The sequence below is a fragment of the Lagenorhynchus albirostris genome, chromosome 17, assembly GCF_949774975.1.
Source record: "Lagenorhynchus albirostris chromosome 17, mLagAlb1.1, whole genome shotgun sequence".
Lineage (NCBI taxonomy): Eukaryota > Metazoa > Chordata > Mammalia > Artiodactyla > Delphinidae > Lagenorhynchus > Lagenorhynchus albirostris.
Window position 1 is genome coordinate 80,937,564 of NC_083111.1, and position 18,310 is coordinate 80,955,873.

General features: G+C 56.9%; 1 protein-coding gene across 6 annotated transcripts; it reads left to right on the forward strand.

The window, feature by feature from the left end:
• Window positions 1-1,833: 1,833 nt before the first annotated feature.
• On the forward strand, window positions 1,834-5,781 carry GPIHBP1 (glycosylphosphatidylinositol anchored high density lipoprotein binding protein 1). 6 transcript variants are annotated; one of them, XM_060128032.1, is made up of 6 exons: window positions 1,837-2,296; window positions 2,658-2,755; window positions 3,045-3,152; window positions 3,339-3,458; window positions 4,049-4,162; window positions 4,275-5,781. In XM_060128032.1, exons 2-6 carry the CDS (start codon window positions 2,704-2,706, stop codon window positions 4,508-4,510), a joined length of 630 nt encoding a protein of 209 aa, XP_059984015.1. In that variant the 5' UTR covers window positions 1,837-2,296; window positions 2,658-2,703; the 3' UTR covers window positions 4,511-5,781. The 6 variants fall into 6 exon arrangements, with proteins under 6 accessions (XP_059984017.1, XP_059984015.1, XP_059984016.1 ...); XM_060128033.1 differs by having other exon boundaries at window positions 1,837-2,037; XM_060128035.1 differs by having other exon boundaries at window positions 1,844-2,296; window positions 3,075-3,152.
• The last annotated feature ends 12,529 nt before the right edge of the window (window positions 5,782-18,310 follow it).

Below are 18,310 nucleotides of genomic sequence, written 5' to 3' on the forward strand. Positions count from 1 at the left end.
GGCCGGGCAGATGCCCTTCCTGCACCCACAGCACCAACCTCCACCCCTCAGTCAGAAGCGTTGTCCATCCCTCCCCAGGTCTGGGTCCGGTTCACTGTGGTGACCCCAGAGGCCCAGAGTGTGGGCTCACAGCGCAGACTGGGGCCACACCGCTCCCCAGAGAGAGATCAGGGCTCATGTCCTTCCCCTACCACCTCCCCCTCCGCCAGGGCCGGACGGGGTGTGGACGGCCAGTGTGCCCCGTCCACGGCCGGCAGCAAGGTCTGAGGACAAAGCTGTGCTCCGCCAGCCAGGAGGAACAAGGTGACTCACTCAACTCACTCGGCCAGAGGGAGGCCAGGCCTGGGAGGGGGAACCCACACCCGCTGCGCCCACGGGCCATTCACGGGAGCCAGCCCGACCGAGCAGGGCAGAGCAGGCAAGGCCGGGCCCACACCAGGCAAGGGTCTGCAGGCAGGAAGCTGTGCCCCCAGGCTGCCCAAGAAGAGCGCTGGTGCGCGTGGGCAAGGCTGAGGGTGAAAGCCCTGACGTAGAAGGGCAGAGGCTCTAAAGTGGGCCTCGGGTGCCCACAGGGCCACCTGCCCTCAACCCTGGCCCTTGGGGTCTGAGGGAGCCATGTCCCCACCCCGGGGGGCTTCAGAGGTGGCCCTTGTCACAGAAGCCTGGGGTCAGAGAGCGCCACCAGCAGGCGTGTCTGAAGCCAGAATGTCTGGGGGGTTGAAGGGGGGCCCCACAATCACTCTGACCTGAGGGCTGGGGGCCTCGTGCACTCCTGTGGGCCACCAGCCTTGGCCAGGCCTGGCCATGTGACTGCGTCCTCGTGAGCGGGACCAGCCCCCAGCCCCCTTGCTGGGATGTGGCAGAGGGAGCAGCGCCCGCTGTGGGGGAGGAGGGGTGAGGTGCAGCCTGGGGCAGGGGTGGGTGGGGAGGGGGGAGGGGCAGTCGGCGTGGGGCTGAACCTCTGCAGTAATTCCTTGTTGGTAAAGCAGTGATGGTAACATTACCCAGCCCTAGAGTTGTTGAGGACAAGTAAAATGACATTTAATTTTACTTAGTGAATTAAATGTGCTAGTATTATTTGCACCTCGGCCGAGGAGGAGCTGGGCCTGTCTGGGGGGACAGGCGGTGGGTGAAGCCTCCCTGCTCCCTAACAGTTCTGGGAACCCCTGTGGAGCCCTTCCTGGGAGCAGCTCCTGTGGCCCCAGGTCAAAGCACCTGCAGGAGGAAGCCGGATCTGCGGGGGCAGCTGGGTGGCGTGGCCGTGGACACAGGCCTGAGAAATGAAGAGGGCAGGTGCAGGGCCGTGAGCACCAGACTGAGGGAGACCCTGGCTGGGGAGTGATTTTAGCCTCCAGGGGGGGAAGGGCTGGGGGCAGCTGATAACGGAGGCCGGGCAGCTTCCTGCAGAAGCTGAGGATGGCCAGGCCGGCCCAGTGCCCACTGGAAGGCGAGAGTGCACTGGTCCAGAGGAATGGGGGAGGGATGATGACACCTGGTGGCTGACACTTCAGAGAAATGTCATCCAGCTGGCCTGTGGGGACTGTGACGGGAGCCGTCCTACACGCCAGCGGGCACTGGCTCTTGATGGCCACGACCACTGTGAGAGCACTGAAGTCCACAGAACCAGGGAAAAGGGGACTGGGCTCAGGCTCAGGCGGCCTCACCCCAGAGCCAGCTCTCAACCTCTGCTGCAGGTGGTCCCTGAGAATATTCCACCCACTGGGGAAACGCAGGCTGGGCAAATTCAGGGAGTGGGCCACGCAAACAGTGGGCGGGCTCGCGTCCCTGGCTCCGGGCCCCAATCTAGCCTCCTGCCCCCGCCCCCTCCTTTCCGTGGCCTCCAGGAAGGGGCTTCTCAGCAGTCCCCGTGCACAGTCTGCGTCCCGCAGGGGAGGAACGGGAGAGTGGGGCAGCCCAGGCCCACACACAGCGCAGCACGGGCAGGCTCCCAGCGGCTCCCCAGGAGGCCCCCACCCTGTCCTGGATGGTCGGCGTGGAGCTCTGGAGGGCAGGGGCCTCCAGAGGATAGGGTGTGAGGTGATGGTGGGAAGGCTTCTCTGAAGAGGTAGCGCCTGTGCGGGTGGGACAGCCTCGTGGACGTTGGCAGGAACAGCATCCCAGGCAGAGGGAACAGCCAGGACGAAGCCCCGAGGTGGGAGGGAGGGCAGCCGGCAGCCAGTGGGCGAGCGCAGGGCTGGCGGGACAGGCAGGCCCGGCGGGAGGACTGCAGCTGTGCTTTTCTTTGAAATCCTCTCAACAAGGCCCCCGGAATGTGGATGACGACTCACGGCTGAAGGTGCCTGGGCAGTGGTCTGCAGCTGGAGGGCCCGTGAGGCCAGGCTCCTGGAGCTGTGTGGCCTGGGCCCGGGTCCTTGGGGTCCAGATGGGGGGCAGTGGGCTGGCCGGCCCACACTACTGGGCTGAGGCCTCAAGGCCAGGGCAGAGCCACACAGGTGGACGGGACGCCCCAAGGCCAACCACAACGACTTCCTCTCCCCCACCCAGCCCCTGGAGTCAAGGAGGGAAATGACCATCCCTGGCCCAGTGCCTGGCCTGGGGGCCAGTGTGAGGCCCATTGTTTGAGGCTGGAGCTGGGGGGTCCAGGGCCTCCGGGAAGCCCCCGGCAATGTCCTTTGTCCCACTTCCCACAAATCCAGAGGCCCAGCGAGGAGCCGGGTGAGCAGACGTGGCAGCTCCGGCAGGATGAAGGTGCTGGTGGCTGTCCTGCTGGCTCTGCTGCTGTGCGGGCAGCAAGGTACTCGGGGCGAGGGGAGACGCTGCAGCGCGGGGGACAGCATAGTCCAGGCGCACAGGACCCCCAGGATCACCCAGCCTGGGGGCAAGACATGGCTTGGGAAGAAAGAGGGAATGCAGCTGGAGGCCGAGGCCACAGGGAGGTGGATGGGGCTGTCGTGGGTTCCCACGAGTCCCTGAACCTGCAGCCCCGGCCCAGCCAGGCCCTGGGGGCACGGGCTCCCTCCCCACCCACCCCCGGGCTCAGCCGCTCAGAGAGGCAGGCTTTGGGGCGCCCTTTCCTCTCCCAGCCTCAGTTTCCTCTTCTGTGAAATGGACAGGCCATCCTGACGGCTACGGGCCAGCTGCTGTAAAGGGCCAGCACACACCCCCTAGTGTTGCCGGTAAGGAACACACAGGTAAGGAAGCAGGGCCGGGGCTCGGAGACCCAGGCAGTGACCTCACCAGCTTGGGAGGCGGCGGGGAGGACAGAGGGACTGGCAAGGGGGCTGATGGATCGAGGGGTGGGGGCGTGGCACTGGACCCCGAGCATGTGTCCTCTGTGCCCGGGTAGTGGAGGTTTACAGGCGTCCCTGCGCGGCCAGGCAGAGGGCGGATGCAGGAGGTCGAGGATGATGACTTGGACGCTGGACCTGAAGGCTATGACGAGGACGACGACGAGGAGGACGACGAGGCCAGCGTGACTGCAGGCAGCAGAGGCACAGGTACATGCCCACCCCGACCCCACGGTGGGCCACTTGTCCCCCTTTTCCAACACATGCGTGGGCACTGCCGAGGGCCAGGGTCCGCAAGGCTGACGGTGAGGACACGACAGGCAAGGGCCTCCGCCTGTGAGCGTCCCTCCCCTCGTGGGGGGAGGGGTGAGGAGGGGCCCCTGACACTCAGCACACCCTCACTTCTCACCCTGACTGTGACCCTCAACTGCCGTCCAGAGTAGGGAGGCCTAGAGAAGGAGCCATTCCTGGGAGGAACAGTGGTGTCGCGGCAGAGAGGTTAGAGAGAGTTCACCAGGCAGGACAGCAGCACAGCGGAGCCCGGGATGGGGAGACCGGAGAGTCACAGGCCCTGGTGTGGAGTCCTGTTCAGAAAGACATGAGCAGCCTGGCACTGGTGGGGCCGGGCTAGGGGAGGGAAAGGGGCCAGTCCTGAGGCAGGGGCGCAGGGTTCGTGGGGGTCAGCTGAGGATGCGTGAGTGGGACAGGAGCTGGGAAAAGGCCTCGGAGGTGAAGAGGCCGGAGGTGGGGGGCTGGGTGAGCCGGGGCACGCTGGGGACTGAGCCTGCCTGGCCTCCCAGTGCAGCTGCGGTGCTACTCCTGCCAGTCCCTGCACCGGGATGAGAGCTGCAGACAGATGCAGAGCTGCATCCTCCCCAAGACCTGCAAAACCATCATCTCCCACTGGAATACTGGTGAGCAGGCCACCCCGGGGCAGCCGGACGGGAGGAGCCCGTCTCCCACGTCTGTGCGGGGCCTCGTCCCTACAGTGTGACGCACTTTCTCCACCACCCCCTTCCCACCCAGAGTCAGGTCCCCGGACCACCTACTCGGGGTGGTGTGCAGACACATGTCAACCCATCAGCAGGACGGTGGATGGATCCCTGACGACCATATCCTGCTGCCAGGCCAGCCTGTGCAACATCCCGCCCTGGCAGGACCCCCAGGGAAGCGGGGCAGGTGGCCCCCAGGGTAGACCCTCAACCGTGGCCACCGCCCTCCTGTTCAGCCTCCTCGCCAGCCTTCAGGCAATGGTGTTCTGAGTGTGTGTGGGGGGTGTCCCACCCCCACCCCCACCCCCACCCCCAGCCCGGCTTATACCCTGGCTGGTCAGCACTCTGCCCACTGTCTTCCCCTCCCTTCCCCTCCCCTGCCCCCACCCCAGCTTTGGAGAATAAACTGGAAGCGTCTGTAATGATCCGGCCAGCACTGGTTCCTCACAGCCACGTCTACCTTTCCTCAGTGTCCCCATCTAGCACCCTGGCCTCCTCTCCCTGCCTGTGTGTGGCACGATGGCCAGCACGTGGGCCTTAGGTCCAGGCCTCAGCTGCTCACAGGATGGGTCCACCCAGCTCCCGCCCCTGGCAGAGAAAACACTCACCATGTGCCTGGGGGGAGACCACCCCAACTTGCTCCCCAACTTCCCACCAACAAAACACCCCCATCCATGTGATGGGCAGCCCATCTGGGGGAGGAGACTTTGGGAGGAAGGCTTCCTTGGCCCATAGGAGGAAGGGCCCTCCACCCCGGGAGGCTGCTGGGGTTTGAGGGTGGAGTTGATGAGGGGCTGGAAGAAGAAGAGAAAAGAGAGGGAGGCTGGAGGGGTGGTTGAGATGGGACTTTGCAGCCGACCACTCAGCCTGGTGGGTGCCGGGGGCATAGGGGCAGTGAACGGGGTGGTCAGGCCACCAGTATCAGGGAGGGGTGACATGGCCTCTGGGCTCCTGAGGAGAAGAGGAGGGGAGCAGTGGGAGGGGGCCGGGTAGGAGAACCTCGGCTTCCCCAGTGTCTGCTCTGGCTAGGCTGGTGTCATTTGCTGCTGGGCACTTGGCCTTCTTGACTGGTGACAGGACAGAGCCCTGGAGTGGGAAGGAGGAGGCCTGGGCCTGGGCCTCAGTTTCCCCATCAGAGCAGTACAGAACAAGGCTTAGAGGACCCCTGATCCCCACCAGCTCAACATCCCCTGGGCTGGGAAGCCCAGAACTCTATCCTGCCTGTCAAGTATCCCAGCAGGCAGAATAGTCTCCCACTTTCCATTCTCCCCTTTCCTTACTAATGGAAACATCAAGGCCTAGCTGAGGATGGGGGGAAAATCCCATAGGTAGAGATAGCATATCTTTCTCTTCTCCTTCCTCCTTCCTGTGGCTGGAATGATGGCTGGAGCACAGCAGCCACCTTGCACCATGAGGCAGCATACTGGGAATGGCAGGGCAGCATGGAGGAAGGGGCCTGGACCCATTACACCAGCCTTGCACTGCCTAGCTCAGGACCCCTTTACCTGGGAGGGAAATAAACCTCTGCCATCTTGAAGCTAGTTATTTTGGGTTTCTCTGTTTCTTGCATTCTCACACGCTCTCATGCATATGCACGTATTCACACGTACTCCCACTCGCACACACACTCGTGGACACACGTTTGCACACACAGTCCCTACAAAAGCATAGCAGATAAGAGCCGAGCTCGGGGGTCACACTGCCTGGGTTCAAATGTTAGGCCCACACCCTCCAGCTCCAGCCCCGGGTGAGCCCCTTCGCCTGCAGCTGGGCTTCCTCACCTGCCAAGTGGGAAAGTAGGAGACCCCTCCCCGTAGGTCTGCAGTGAGAACTGACTGAACCGCCGAGGGGGCTGCTTGTACCCATGCCTGGCAGAGAGTAAACGCTCAGCAAGCTACTGTTGTCAGGGCAACCCTTACGCCCCGCCCCTGTGTGCCACCTGCGAGTGCAAGCTCATGGGAGACGCCCCACACGAGTCCTTTACCATCACAAGAAGCCTCGTTAGCCACACCCACCCGCTGCAGAAACACGGCGCCATCACCCGCATTCACAGGATTCCCTTCAACCCTCCGCCCTGAAGCCCCCAGAGCTCTGAGTGCGCAGACGCCCCACCGTGCACCTCTGGAGCTGACCTCCTTCACGGCCCTTGGCAGCAGGAGGGAGCCAGGTCGGGCTCAGTCCGAAGCCACTGGCTGAAGGGCCTGCCCTGGGCTCCTGCTTTGGCGACAGCCTCTTCTCTGGGCTCCGGGCGCACTGCGTGCAGCTGGGCCCCTGATTCCCGCCCTGGGGAGCAGAAAGCACAGCCCTGACCCCTCATTGGGGCTTTAACCTGCCCCTGCCCGAGGGCACAGGAGGAAGCAAGTGGTGCCTTGAGCGGGCAGGTCCAGCTGTGGGCGGGGACCTGACGTGCCTGCCGAGCACCCGGTCCCAAAACACCGCCCCTCCCCGCCGCCCAGCCAGCTCCCTGTCCTGGCACCCAACAGTCCATCCGATGGAAGTGACACTTCTGCGCAAGGTCACACAGCTGGTGGTGGCAGGTCCAGGACCCAGCTGGGGGCTTCCCACCGACAGCGGCCGCCTTCCCGGGGGGCCACGGGCCAGGCGGGCAGTGGCGCCAGGGCACCTGAGTCAGAGGTTGGAACTGGCTAGATGGCGGCCAAGACCCAGCTGGGTCCCCAGGCCAAGCCCAGCGTGAGGTGTCAGCAGACGGTCACAGCCAGGCCTTGTCACAGCGCGTCTACGCCTTCCCAGGAGGCTGGCGGAGGGCATACCCATCTGGATCACTGCCCCTGTTCCCCACGGCTGCCGAAACAAATGACCACAAGCTCAGGGGCTTAAAACCACACCCGTGAATTATCTCACGGTTCTGGAGGTCAGAAGGTATCACGGGGCTGCGTCCCCGTGGGAGGCTGTGACGGTCAGTTTCATGGGTCAGATTGACGGGGCTAAAAGGGACGCCCACGTAGCTGGCAAAACATGATTTCTGGTGTTTCTCTGAGAGTGTTTCCAGAAGAGCTTGACATTTGAATGGCGGGCCTGACAAAGGAAGGTCACCACCCCACAGGTGAGTGGCCATCACCCAGTCCATCCAAGGCCCAGATGGAACAAAAAGTCAGGAAGGACAAGCTCTCTCTCCCTTCTGGAGCTGGGCTGTCCATCCTCTCCTGCCCTCAGACATCGGGCTCCTGGTTCCCAGGTCTTTGGACTCAGAGGGAATTTACCGCACCACTTTCCTGTTCTCGCGCTTCCAGAGAGCAGGTTGCGGGGCTCCTCGGCCTCCAGGACCACGTGACCCAATTCCTATAATCAGTCCTCTGTGCGTGTCTGTGTCCTGACCTCCTCTTCGTATAAGGGCACCAGTCAGATTGGCTTGGGGCCACTCTCGTGACCTCATGTACCTTAATCGCCTCTAAAAACCCCATCCCCAAGCACAGTCCCATTCTGAGGTCATGGGGTTAGGACTTCAGCATGTGGATTTGGGGGACACCAATTCAGCCCATCGCAAGGGGCTGAGACAGGGCTCTGTGGGGGCCCAGATGGGGGCAACAGCCCTGAACTGAATTTAAAGGAGGTGTTTGCCAGGGTGGTGGAGGTGGGGGAGGAGGGCCGGGGGACCTGCAGGCAGACGGGGTGCAGGGTGGGTCGCGGTGGGCAGGGGAGGGCTGGAGCACGGCTCACAACTCCAAGACTCCGCTCCCCAGCCCTGGGCCCCGCCTGCGGCCCTCGTGAGCACAGCTGGTGGCCAGGCAGGGTCGCCCGCTCCTGCTGGCTTCCTCAGCACTCGGCCCGTCTGCTCCTCGGGTGCCTGTGTCCCCACGAGCCCCATGGCAGCGGCAGCCAAGCTCCAAGCACCAGGTCCTGTGTGCAGACCTTCTCTGTCGGCGGAGGCAGTCCTCGGCCCCCCTGCAAACCCCGCCCCCAGGCTGGCCCCGCCCTGCAGAGGGCATGCACCTGTGGTGACCCTGAGCCTGCCTCACACCTCCAGAGGTCGTGCTGTCGCGGCCTGCGGCTCCCACCTGCCCGCCACGCTGAGGGCCCCCCATATGGAGGTCTGGGGGCCTCGCCGGAGTCCCTCACCCCAGCCCTCCCCGCTCCCTCTCCTGCCCCGCCTCCCCGCTCTCAGGAGTCAGGAAGTGGGCTTCCAACGGGCCCAGCGCTGGTGAAGGGCCTCTAGCCGCACTGGTCAGGCAGGAGGGGACGCCCGCGGAGCCGGCAGCTCCTCAGACACCCGGCCGCGACGGCAGCGGCCCTGTGAGGTGCCTTCTTCTGGACGAGAGCAGGCGCGTGAGGGCCCCGGGTGGTGGGCCAGCCTCCGGGCCTCGGCGCTCAGGCCTCGGGACCCCCCAGAGCAGGCCCTTCACCCTGGGCTCGTGCAGGCGCTCGGCCCCCCAGAGAGCCCTCCTGGAGAGCCTGATGCTGGAAAGTTCCGGAGCCTGGTGGCCCTAGGTGAGGGCTCTGCCCTGCAGCTCAGACGCTGTTGCGGCTTCCCGGCTTTTCCAGTGTGACGTGGATGGGGCCTCGCCCTGCAGAGGCCATGCACCCGTGGTGACCTTGAGTCTGCCTCACAGGAGTGAGATGCCTGCCGGGCCTCCAGGCTGAACTGGCCTCTTCCTGGCTGAGGGACCTTGGCAAGAGGCTCGGCCTCTCTGTGCTCAGTTCTCTCTTCCAAAGAGAAGAAACTGCAGAAGCACGGAGCCCATCTCCTAGTATCCCCGTGGAGGCTGGCTGGGTGCCGGCTGCCAGGCGCTGGTGCACCACCGACGCCAGGGGTGAACGCCATGGTCACTGCTCTGACCCCGGAGCTGTCCCTGGGGAGTCTGCTCTGACCCCGGAGCTGTCCCTGGGGGGCTGCTCTGAGCTCCGAGCTGCTGTCCCTTGGGTTGGGAGGGCTCCTCTGGGCCCTGCCCTTTGGCCTTTGGAGGCCGGCTTTCTGTCTCTCCTTCCAGCATTGGGTGGACCCACTCGCCCTGCTCCCTTCCAGGTGCCCTGCCCATGTCCCACCCCCTGGCCCCCGTGAGAAGGGAACAAGTGAACCCAGTGGGCAGAGGGACCCCTTCTGTGTCCCCACCCAGCCCTGGCGCTGGCAGACAGCTCAGGCAGAATGCTGTGTTCCCTTCTCTTCTGGGCTCAGCTGAGCTGCGAGCTGGACGAGGGGCTGCGGGAGTCCTGTCCCAGTGGGCAGTCCTGGGCATCCCGCCCCAGCTCCTTTAACGTGGTGTTTTCTTTGGGACTTCCTTTCTCTTAGCACAGGAAGCAGATGGCCGTGGTCGCATTTCCCGTCCTTGTTCGCAACCATGAGAACAGGGTGAGGACGCAGCAGTGACCCCAGAGCAGGACATTCCTGAGGACAGAGACTCCCGGCCTTCGGCCTTGGACAGACCCAGCGGCGCCCTCCAATGACCACCGGGGTTTGCAGAAGTCGATGGACTCGGGGACTGGCCAGCAGCGGGAGCTGAGCGAGACTGCCGACTCCTAGGCGCACAGTCTGACCGGGGACTCTCCGGAAGGGAGGGGAGTCACAGCGATGTCACTCGAAGACGTCAGACCTGCACTCATCAAGGGCTCCTGCCTGAGAGCGGGTTGCGGGGAGGCCCACTTGGGGATGCAGAAATGTGTTTCAGTGTCAAGGATGCTGACAAGAGTAGAGCCGCTCTCACCCATGGGACCAGGGTGGCTCTGGGCACCCAGAGGTGGAGAATTGGGGAGGGGGCTATGCTGGAGTAACGTGGAAAAACCTCCCCTCGGGGTGTCCCCTTGCTCAGCCTCATAATCCTCCCAGAAAATACCCAGGGTACGTGGCAGAGGCGGTGGCACGTGGGCTGTCAGCCCTGCAGAGCAGGCGTCCTGGAGAGGAGCAGCCCCATGAAGCCCCAGCCTCAGCCCGTCCTCGGGCAGGAAGCCCCCGAGTGCGGCGGCTGCAGGAAAGCCCTCAGCTCCAGACGGCTTGTGATCCACCAGCTGCAATGAAAGAGCAGCTGTGCAGACGGAACACGGACTCAGCCCAGGGTGAATTTATGCTGAAGGACACGGGAATGTCAGCTGTGGTCTGGTTTCCCTTGCCCATTCCCGTCCCCATCCTGGCTCAGGTAATGCCTAGCGATTTATCTCCCAGTAAGTCTGTAAGCAGATGAATGTGGGAAAGGTTATGTAATTTGTGAATGGATGTACTTACCACCCACCCCTCACCATCACTTGTAAGCCTGAGGGGCTTATTTATTTAGTTTTTCTAAATAAATTGTGACACACAGTTGAGGAACACGCCAAAAGGTCAGAGATCAGTGTTGCTTGGAAGAACCATCGTACTGACCAGTCGACTCCTGTGTGTCGGGAACAGCAGCTCTGGATGCTGGCTGCCCGCTAGAATCATCCAGGGGTGCTTTAAAAAATCCCAATGATAGATGCCCACTTCCCCACCCCACTGTCAAATTAGCACCCCTGCGGGGGGGCGGGGGAACACTTTCTTTGCGCTCACAGGTGTTCCCAACGAACAGCTCACGGTGACCACTGCTGCGCCGAGGGGATCTCGCCCTCTGGTGCCGCTCAAGCCTGACTGACCACCAGAGTCACTAACCCTAACCCCCATGGCATTGTTTCACCAGCTCTTGGAGGGCACCTGGAAAAAAAGGTATTTTAAAAGATTCTGAGGTGGTTCTGAGGAAGAGCAGCTTTGGGAACCAATGACACAGAGGGACAAAAACGAATAAGGACGCAACAGTCCTGCCAACCGAGGAACAAAGAGACCAGTGTTCGCCAGCACCTGCCTTGCCCCCCAACGGCCGGGCATCTCCCACAGGGATCTCATCTGGTCTCACGGAGAACCCCTGAGGTCAAGTTCCTATCTGCACCATGTAGGTGAGAAAATTGAGGCTGTAGGGCTCAGGCAGGGTGGGGTTGGCGGCCAGACCCTCCCTCCCCGCTGAGGTGATCAGCTCAGTCCTTCAGCTCCAGCATCAGGCGGGAAGCAAAAGCCGCTCAGCGAGCCCCACAGTCTCATGGGGGTCACATCCCTGGAACGAATCAAATCACACACCTGTGTATGTATGTGTACATATGTGTGTGTGTGGTGGGTATGTGTACTGGTGTGTGTACGTGTGGGTGTATGTAACTCTCAAGTCTCGGCTTCTCGGACTGAATCCTGCCCCATCCAGTAGCGTGATCAGAGGACTTTCTGCCCCAGCCTGACCTTCTAAATACTAGGTGTTGGGTCCATCCAGTGAAAAGATTCTTTAAGCTTCTAGAAGGTTTGGACTGGATAGAGAGCGTGATGTGAGGCAGCGGTGTGGATAGGCCACATAAGGATCACTTCTGTGGCCTCTCCCAGAGCCGGGACCACCAGGGTGCAGGACAGACCAGCCAGCACATCCCGCCCGTCCCAGCTCTTCACTTGCAAGTTGCCCTTTCCCAGCAGGGCTGTGCTGAGGGCTTCATTCTCCCGCGCAGCCTGCACATGACCTGCCTGCAGGGGCGGCGCAGCCCTCACCCCCGAGTGGCAGGAAACCAGTGACCATCCCCAGCCCACGACTGGCGGTGCAGCAGGCGTCTGGGTCCAGTGGTGTGACACTGGGCAAGTCTTAAACTCTGCGAGCCTTAGTCGTTTCCTCTGGAGAGCAGGTTCAGCACCAGCGGCACAGTGAGGCCAGAGGAGGTGATGGAAAGGAAGACATTTCACAGCCAAGAGCGTGGCCCCGTGTAGCTGCCGTGGCCGAGCTGACCGTGGAGGGTTTGTGTCTATAGCCTTGACTCAACAGTGAAGGGAGGAGGCCTGGGCCTGAGACCTGGGGGCTTCGGGGACGATCGAGGTAAGACCTGAGCTTATTTGGGGGTTTGAGAGAAAGGCTTTTACTAGACTGTGCTGTCTTTACCCAAGACGGCACCCACTGCCCAGGACTCCGGCCAGCAGGGCCCATTCCAAGGCAGTCAGCCTGCTGGGGTCAAAAGCGCCCCGACCCCTGTCTCTGACCCCGAGATGTTCATTCATTCTGGGGGAGAGTAAAGAAGCAAAGAAATAAATATCACAGTCAGAACTTCCCTGGTGGTCCAGTGGTTAAGAATCCACCTTCCAGTGCAGGGGACATGGGCTCAATCCCTGGTTGGGGACCTAAGATCCCACATGCTATGGGGCAACTAAGCCCGTGCGCCACAACTACAGAGCCCACGTGTTCTGGAGACCGTGTGCCACAACTAGAGAGAAGCCCGCGTACCGCAACTAAGACCTGATGCAGCCCAAAATAAATAAATAAGTATTTTTATAAAGACATAAGTAAATAAATATCATGGTTTTCAGACTGTGGTCACTGCTCTGAAGAGGTCAAGCAGAGGCCGCGGCGGGGGCAGCAACTTTCCACAAGAACTGTGAACCACACGTCACTTTTAATTTTCCAGTGGCCACATTAAAAAAGTAAAAAGAAACAACTACTTTTATTTAACGCAATATATCCAACATACTATCATTTCAACATGTAATCAATATTTTTAAAGTACTGAAATATCTTACATTGCTTTTTCTTTGTTTCATATTAATTCTCCCAAATGTGGAGTGTGAGTTTGCACTCACAGCCCACCTCAGTGTGTACCAGCCATGACTCCTCCGAGGCTCAGAAGCTGCTGTGGCTCTGGTCTGGTGCTGGACGGCTCGGGCTGGAGAGGGGGTGGGGTGGGTTTTAGGTAAGGAACAGAGCAGTGCTCGCCTCCCCGAGAGGAGGGCTAGCTACAGCCAGGCTGATTGTGCCGGCCCGAGACTGCCCACAGCGGGCCGTCCACACCTTGTTGGATAAACACTCAGCCAACGGGGCCGGGCAGGGCAGGCCCAGAGCAAGCAGGGAGAGACAGAAACCTGGTGCCAATGGGGGGGCTACACGGGGGCAGGCAGCATGCTCTATCCTCATTACCCGGGAGTCCCCACGTTCCTCTGACCCTGACAGCTGTCTGCCCTGGCCCTCCCAGGCCACAGCCAGCCCGGAGGACCCAGGAATGCAAAGGCCTGGGTACAAAGCCCAGGGGCGATTGTTTCCCCTACTATGCAGCCACTTTGTTCTTCTGTAAAAGAATCGATTCCCATTCCCCTCTCTCATTTTGGACATGTTTACAGACTTCAGAAGGAATATCTGAGCTAAAAATATATAGAAGTATGCTTAGAAGAAACACCCCAAATATCGTCAGTTTGAAATAGGAGCAAACAGAAGAAAGGAGGGGGTTAGCTTACTTATAAAAGCAACACAGAGGTTTCCAGTTTCGGGTCTGACGTATAAAATCAACATACATTCACTGAAATACAAACAGTAGAGAAATACGTAAGAGCAAAAAGTAAAAAGCCCTCGTCCTGCCCCTATCCTCACCAGAGGTGACCACTCTCAGATTTAACATTCACCCTTCCGAGGATTTTATATGTATATGTGTGTGTACGTGTGCATATGAACAGATACATGTGTGTGTTTCTTTCACACAAATAGAATTTTACTAAACATATTACCTTGTGGCTTGGGTTTTTTTCAATTAATAGTAAATGTGTTGTGGAAATTTTCAATTAATTATGAATACTAACTATTTATAATTCATTTTTTCAGATCAGAACATACAGATTTACCCAGAAATCCAGATTTTTATATGAACGATCCCAAATTTTAAGTTGCCAAATAGTTATTTTTATTTGCTCACTGAACAAGCAGTGTTGACTTAAAACAATAAAATAGCCAGTTATTTTACAAGCAAAATGAGTTGACTTGGGAACAGCAACGAATTGTGATTTGGGACCTGCAATCCATGGGGAACCACAGGCAAGTCTGGAGAACAAACAGAGGAAACTCTTTTATAGAGGAGAAGGGGAGTTGGAAGGGGCTGTTCTAAACAGAGTCCATTGGAGGAAACTGGGAGTTTGAAGTTTAGTGGTTTTTCATTGGCTGAGCTGTTGCCCGGTGGGGAGAAAATCTTCCTTCCTCCTGCTGGGTAGTAAGCGGTAACCTTCTCCTGCTGGGTCTGCAGCTGACGTGGAGTGACAGGATGTGAGAGCTCCCCCTTCTGGCCTCCTGACTCCATTTTAAATGATGTTTCTGTTCATTAAATTTCACAGCAGTATTAAAATAACAACAGAAATCTAACACAAAATATGTCCACAACCCCATTGCTTAATCAAATTACGTTTTCATGCATCCATATGCTTACTTAAGTTTTGAATAGTCACAGTTAATCCTGCATCTCTATTTTAATATTATAGTGTGTCTTTTTTCCACTTCGGCACAACTTTATTTCTCCATTCACCTTCCCTCTCATTTTGCCTCATCTCCATATACCCCATCTGGTAGCCAAAGTTAATAGAGAAGCAAACCACATCCTGCAGGCCAAGTCCGGCCAGCTCCCTGTTTTTGTAAATGAAGATACACTGAAACACAGCCACCTTATCTGTTTACATTTTGTCTATGGCTAATTTCACACTTCCAGGGCAAAACTGAATAGCTACGACAGAAGCCATCTGGCCTGAAAAGCCTAAAGTATTTACTAGATGGCCCTCCACAGAAAAAGTTTGCTGGCCCCTAGTCTGGTGTGTGGGCTTCCATACATTTCTCCGTTCTCATATGGACATATAGAAACAAATACATGAATATAGGTTTTGTTTTAGCCATTGTTTGCTTTTATAATAAAACTTGCTTTCTTTTTACTTAACAATATCTTGAGGACAGTCATTGTGCGTGTGTGTGTGCGTGTGCGTGTGCGTGTGTGTGTGTGTGTGTGGTATGATGATTAAGAATACAAGCTCTGGAGTCAGAAGCTTGGCTCTGCACGCACTAGCTCTACGACCTCTGGAAAACTGTCTGACTTCTCTGTTCCCCAATTTATTTAGCTATGTCATGGAGATGTTATAGTACCTAAATCACTGTGTTGCTGTGAGGATTAGATGAGATAACACATGTAAAATGCTTAGAACATTCAATAAACTCTTAGTAAACATCAGCTATTATTGTTCATTCAAAAATATGTATTGAGGAAATTCCACATAGTTGAAGTAATAGCAGCAGCATAAATCTGAATCTTCTAACATTTCCTTCAAAATATCAATAAAGAACAAATAAAACGACAGAAAACTCATGCCCTAGGCATAACTATAAGACAGAAAACATCCGAACCTTGAGTTACCTGCAAAACAAGAAGCAAGAAGGGGAATTTAAGATCCTGTGAGACAAAAGAAAGTTTCCAAAAATCAAACATCACACATCCTTTCCCCACTGACGCCCCTCTTCCACAAACAAAAGCCACCAGGTAACGAAACTATGCTTTTCTTTACATTGACACAAGAGGTCCCTCTTGGGCTAGGAATCTTGTAAAACAACCCATACCTCTGTACACAGAAATGCAGGGGTGAGCTCACCATCTCTCTAAAACCACTACACAAAGGGAGAGAAAATGGGGATCAAACAATTCAGCTCATGAAAATTCCCAAAATAACCAATAGCAAAATAGAAGGAAACTGTAACTCCAAACTGAATCAAATATCTGCAAGTATTTGGAGATATGGAAACAAAGGGAAAAAAAACTTGAATCAGAACAGAAATGAACAAAAAGCAGGAAGAAATAAGGGAACTCAGGAAACCATAGAAGAAAAATCAATAACCAATCAGAAATGAAGACTGAATGACAAGATGCACAAGGAAGAACAGATTTGAATGAAATTCATAAGGCGGGCAGGAAAATACAAAGAGAATTTAAAAATGAAGAAGTAAGAAGTGTTAGAGAGAAAGTGATCAAAATGGAAGAGATAATGTATGGAAAACTGGAATTCCTGAAGAAAATAAAACAATGGAACAGAACTAAGACTTAAAACTATAATCCAAGAAAAGTTTCTGGAAATAAAAGAAGACCTAAATCTACATCTTGAAAGGGATCACGAGGTACCAGGAAAAACATAAGCCACGATGACCAAGTCTGAGACCGCCTAGAAAAACTATGAGATTTTGACGATAAAGAAAAGGTCAAGGTTCCCAGGCAAAAAGGTCAAATACTTTCCAGGAGCAGAAGAATTAGACCAGCATCAAATTTCTCAAAATCCACAACAGCAAGCAAAGCGACAATGGAGCAGAAGTTTCAAAAAAGACAAGAAAGGAAACTGTGAACCAAGGGTTGTGTAGCCACTCACACTGTGATCTTACCTCAAAGGGATCCTGTACCTTTGAGCCCAACATGAGGGATGTACCAGAAGCTTCATCCAACCAAGAGATGACAGGAACTTCAGCAAAAAAGATGGATGGTGTGATCATTTAATGCCCTGACCTTGGATCTAACATAAAAAAAAAGTGAGTGGTGGGACTTCCCTGGCCATCCACTGGTTAAGACTCCACGCTTCCACTGCTGTGGCCTGGGTTCAATCCCCAACTGGGGAACTAAGATCCCGCAAGCCGCGTGGCGTGGCCAAAAAAAAAGTGAGTGGAAGAATGTACTTTATGTGTATTTTCTGACCAAGTAGAAATAATGTAACTTCTAAAATATGAGGAGGTGGGAGAGAAGGAGGCGGGAAATCTCCCTGATTGTGTATCAGCGACAGTACAAGTTAGGGTAACATTCAATCTAGGTGAGCACAGCTCTTTCCTGCTGAGCCAAGCTTGCCTCCCATGTGCCATTTCGTGTCCTAGAATTCTCTTCTCCCTGTTGGCCCCCCACCCATGATCCCCACATCAGAACACATGTAGGTGCCCGGGCTACAGCGCCCCACCGAGAAGGAAGCCGGTATTCTGGAAGGTGAGCATTCTGAGCACCTGGCAGGGGCCTGGAGCAAAGGATGTTCCAGAAGAGCCTCCAAGTCCCCCAGCTCTCCTCACAGAGGCTGCCCTCATGGAAGGAGGACCCCCTTCCTCACTCGTTCCCCAATGTTGCTGTACATATTTATAGGGTAGCTGGTGGGGGGCGGGGGACAGGTCTCGGTGACAGCAGGGCTCCCTGGCCGGGGAAATGGCCTCTGACCAGACCTTACACACCAATGCTGTTGGCATCACCTGGAGCTCCTGGTGGACCAACTCGGCCACCAAAGGGGGGCTGGAGGGAGCCACCAGGGCCACCAGGAGGCCAAGCTCTGTGTCTCTCCTCAGAGACAGGAGAACACCTTTCTTTCTGCTGTGCTGCTTCTTCTCAGTCGCATTCTCTCTGTCCAGCCATCAGTCACTCAATAATATTGATTCTGCACCAGTTCTGGGCTGGGCCGTGTTTGGGGTCCTGGGGATACACAGGTGAATAAGGCAGGTGCTGATCCGAGTCATAGGTAGTATGTAATGTGTAGGGACAGACGCACAAGCAGAACAACTCCACATAAAGTTGCAAAGGTAGGACAGAAGCACACACTGAGGGCTGAACTGAGCAGAGTCTTGGAGGACAGGTCAGTCGGGTGCCGGAAGGCGGGAGGGTATGTCAGGTGCAGGGGAGCTCGGGGCCTGAAGCCCAGGCCTTGCAGAAACGTGCACTACTTGCTAGGGTCTCATGGAAGGGCAAGCGGTGGCGAGAGGGTGGCCAGCAGGTCGCTGGAGGGCCAAGGGAAGGGGACTTCTCAAGCCTGTAGGGGGAGCTCTCACGCCCAGCGTGTGTGGGACCAGCATCCCATCCCTTGTGCTGTGGGACCAGCCCCTCCCAACTCCCCCCTTTTCCTTCCTTCTAGATTTGCCTATGGTCCACCATAGCTTGCATTTCCTGAATTGCAATTCCTCTGGCTACTCCCACATAAACTTGCTTTTGCTGGTAAAATACCTGGCTATTATTATATTACTGAAGTTGACAGTAGCAACAAAGAAGGAAGCAGAGTTGAGTTTGGTCTTGAATATTTTGAAATCGAGGTATCTAAAGCTCCTGCAAGGGTGAAGTCCAGGAGAGAGCTGGACAGCAGGGGCTAGAAACAGAGATACGTGGGAGAAGGCTGTATCTAGGTGGCATGAGGGTCAAGTGCCCATTCGTTGCACCACACATAATGAAACCCCACCAGGAAAAGCAAAAACGTGCGCCCCCAAAGACTTGATTTTCTGGCGTGGGAAGGGAAGATGGACATAATAAACACAATAATAAGGAAATTACATAGTATGTTAGAAAGTGGAAACTGCTATG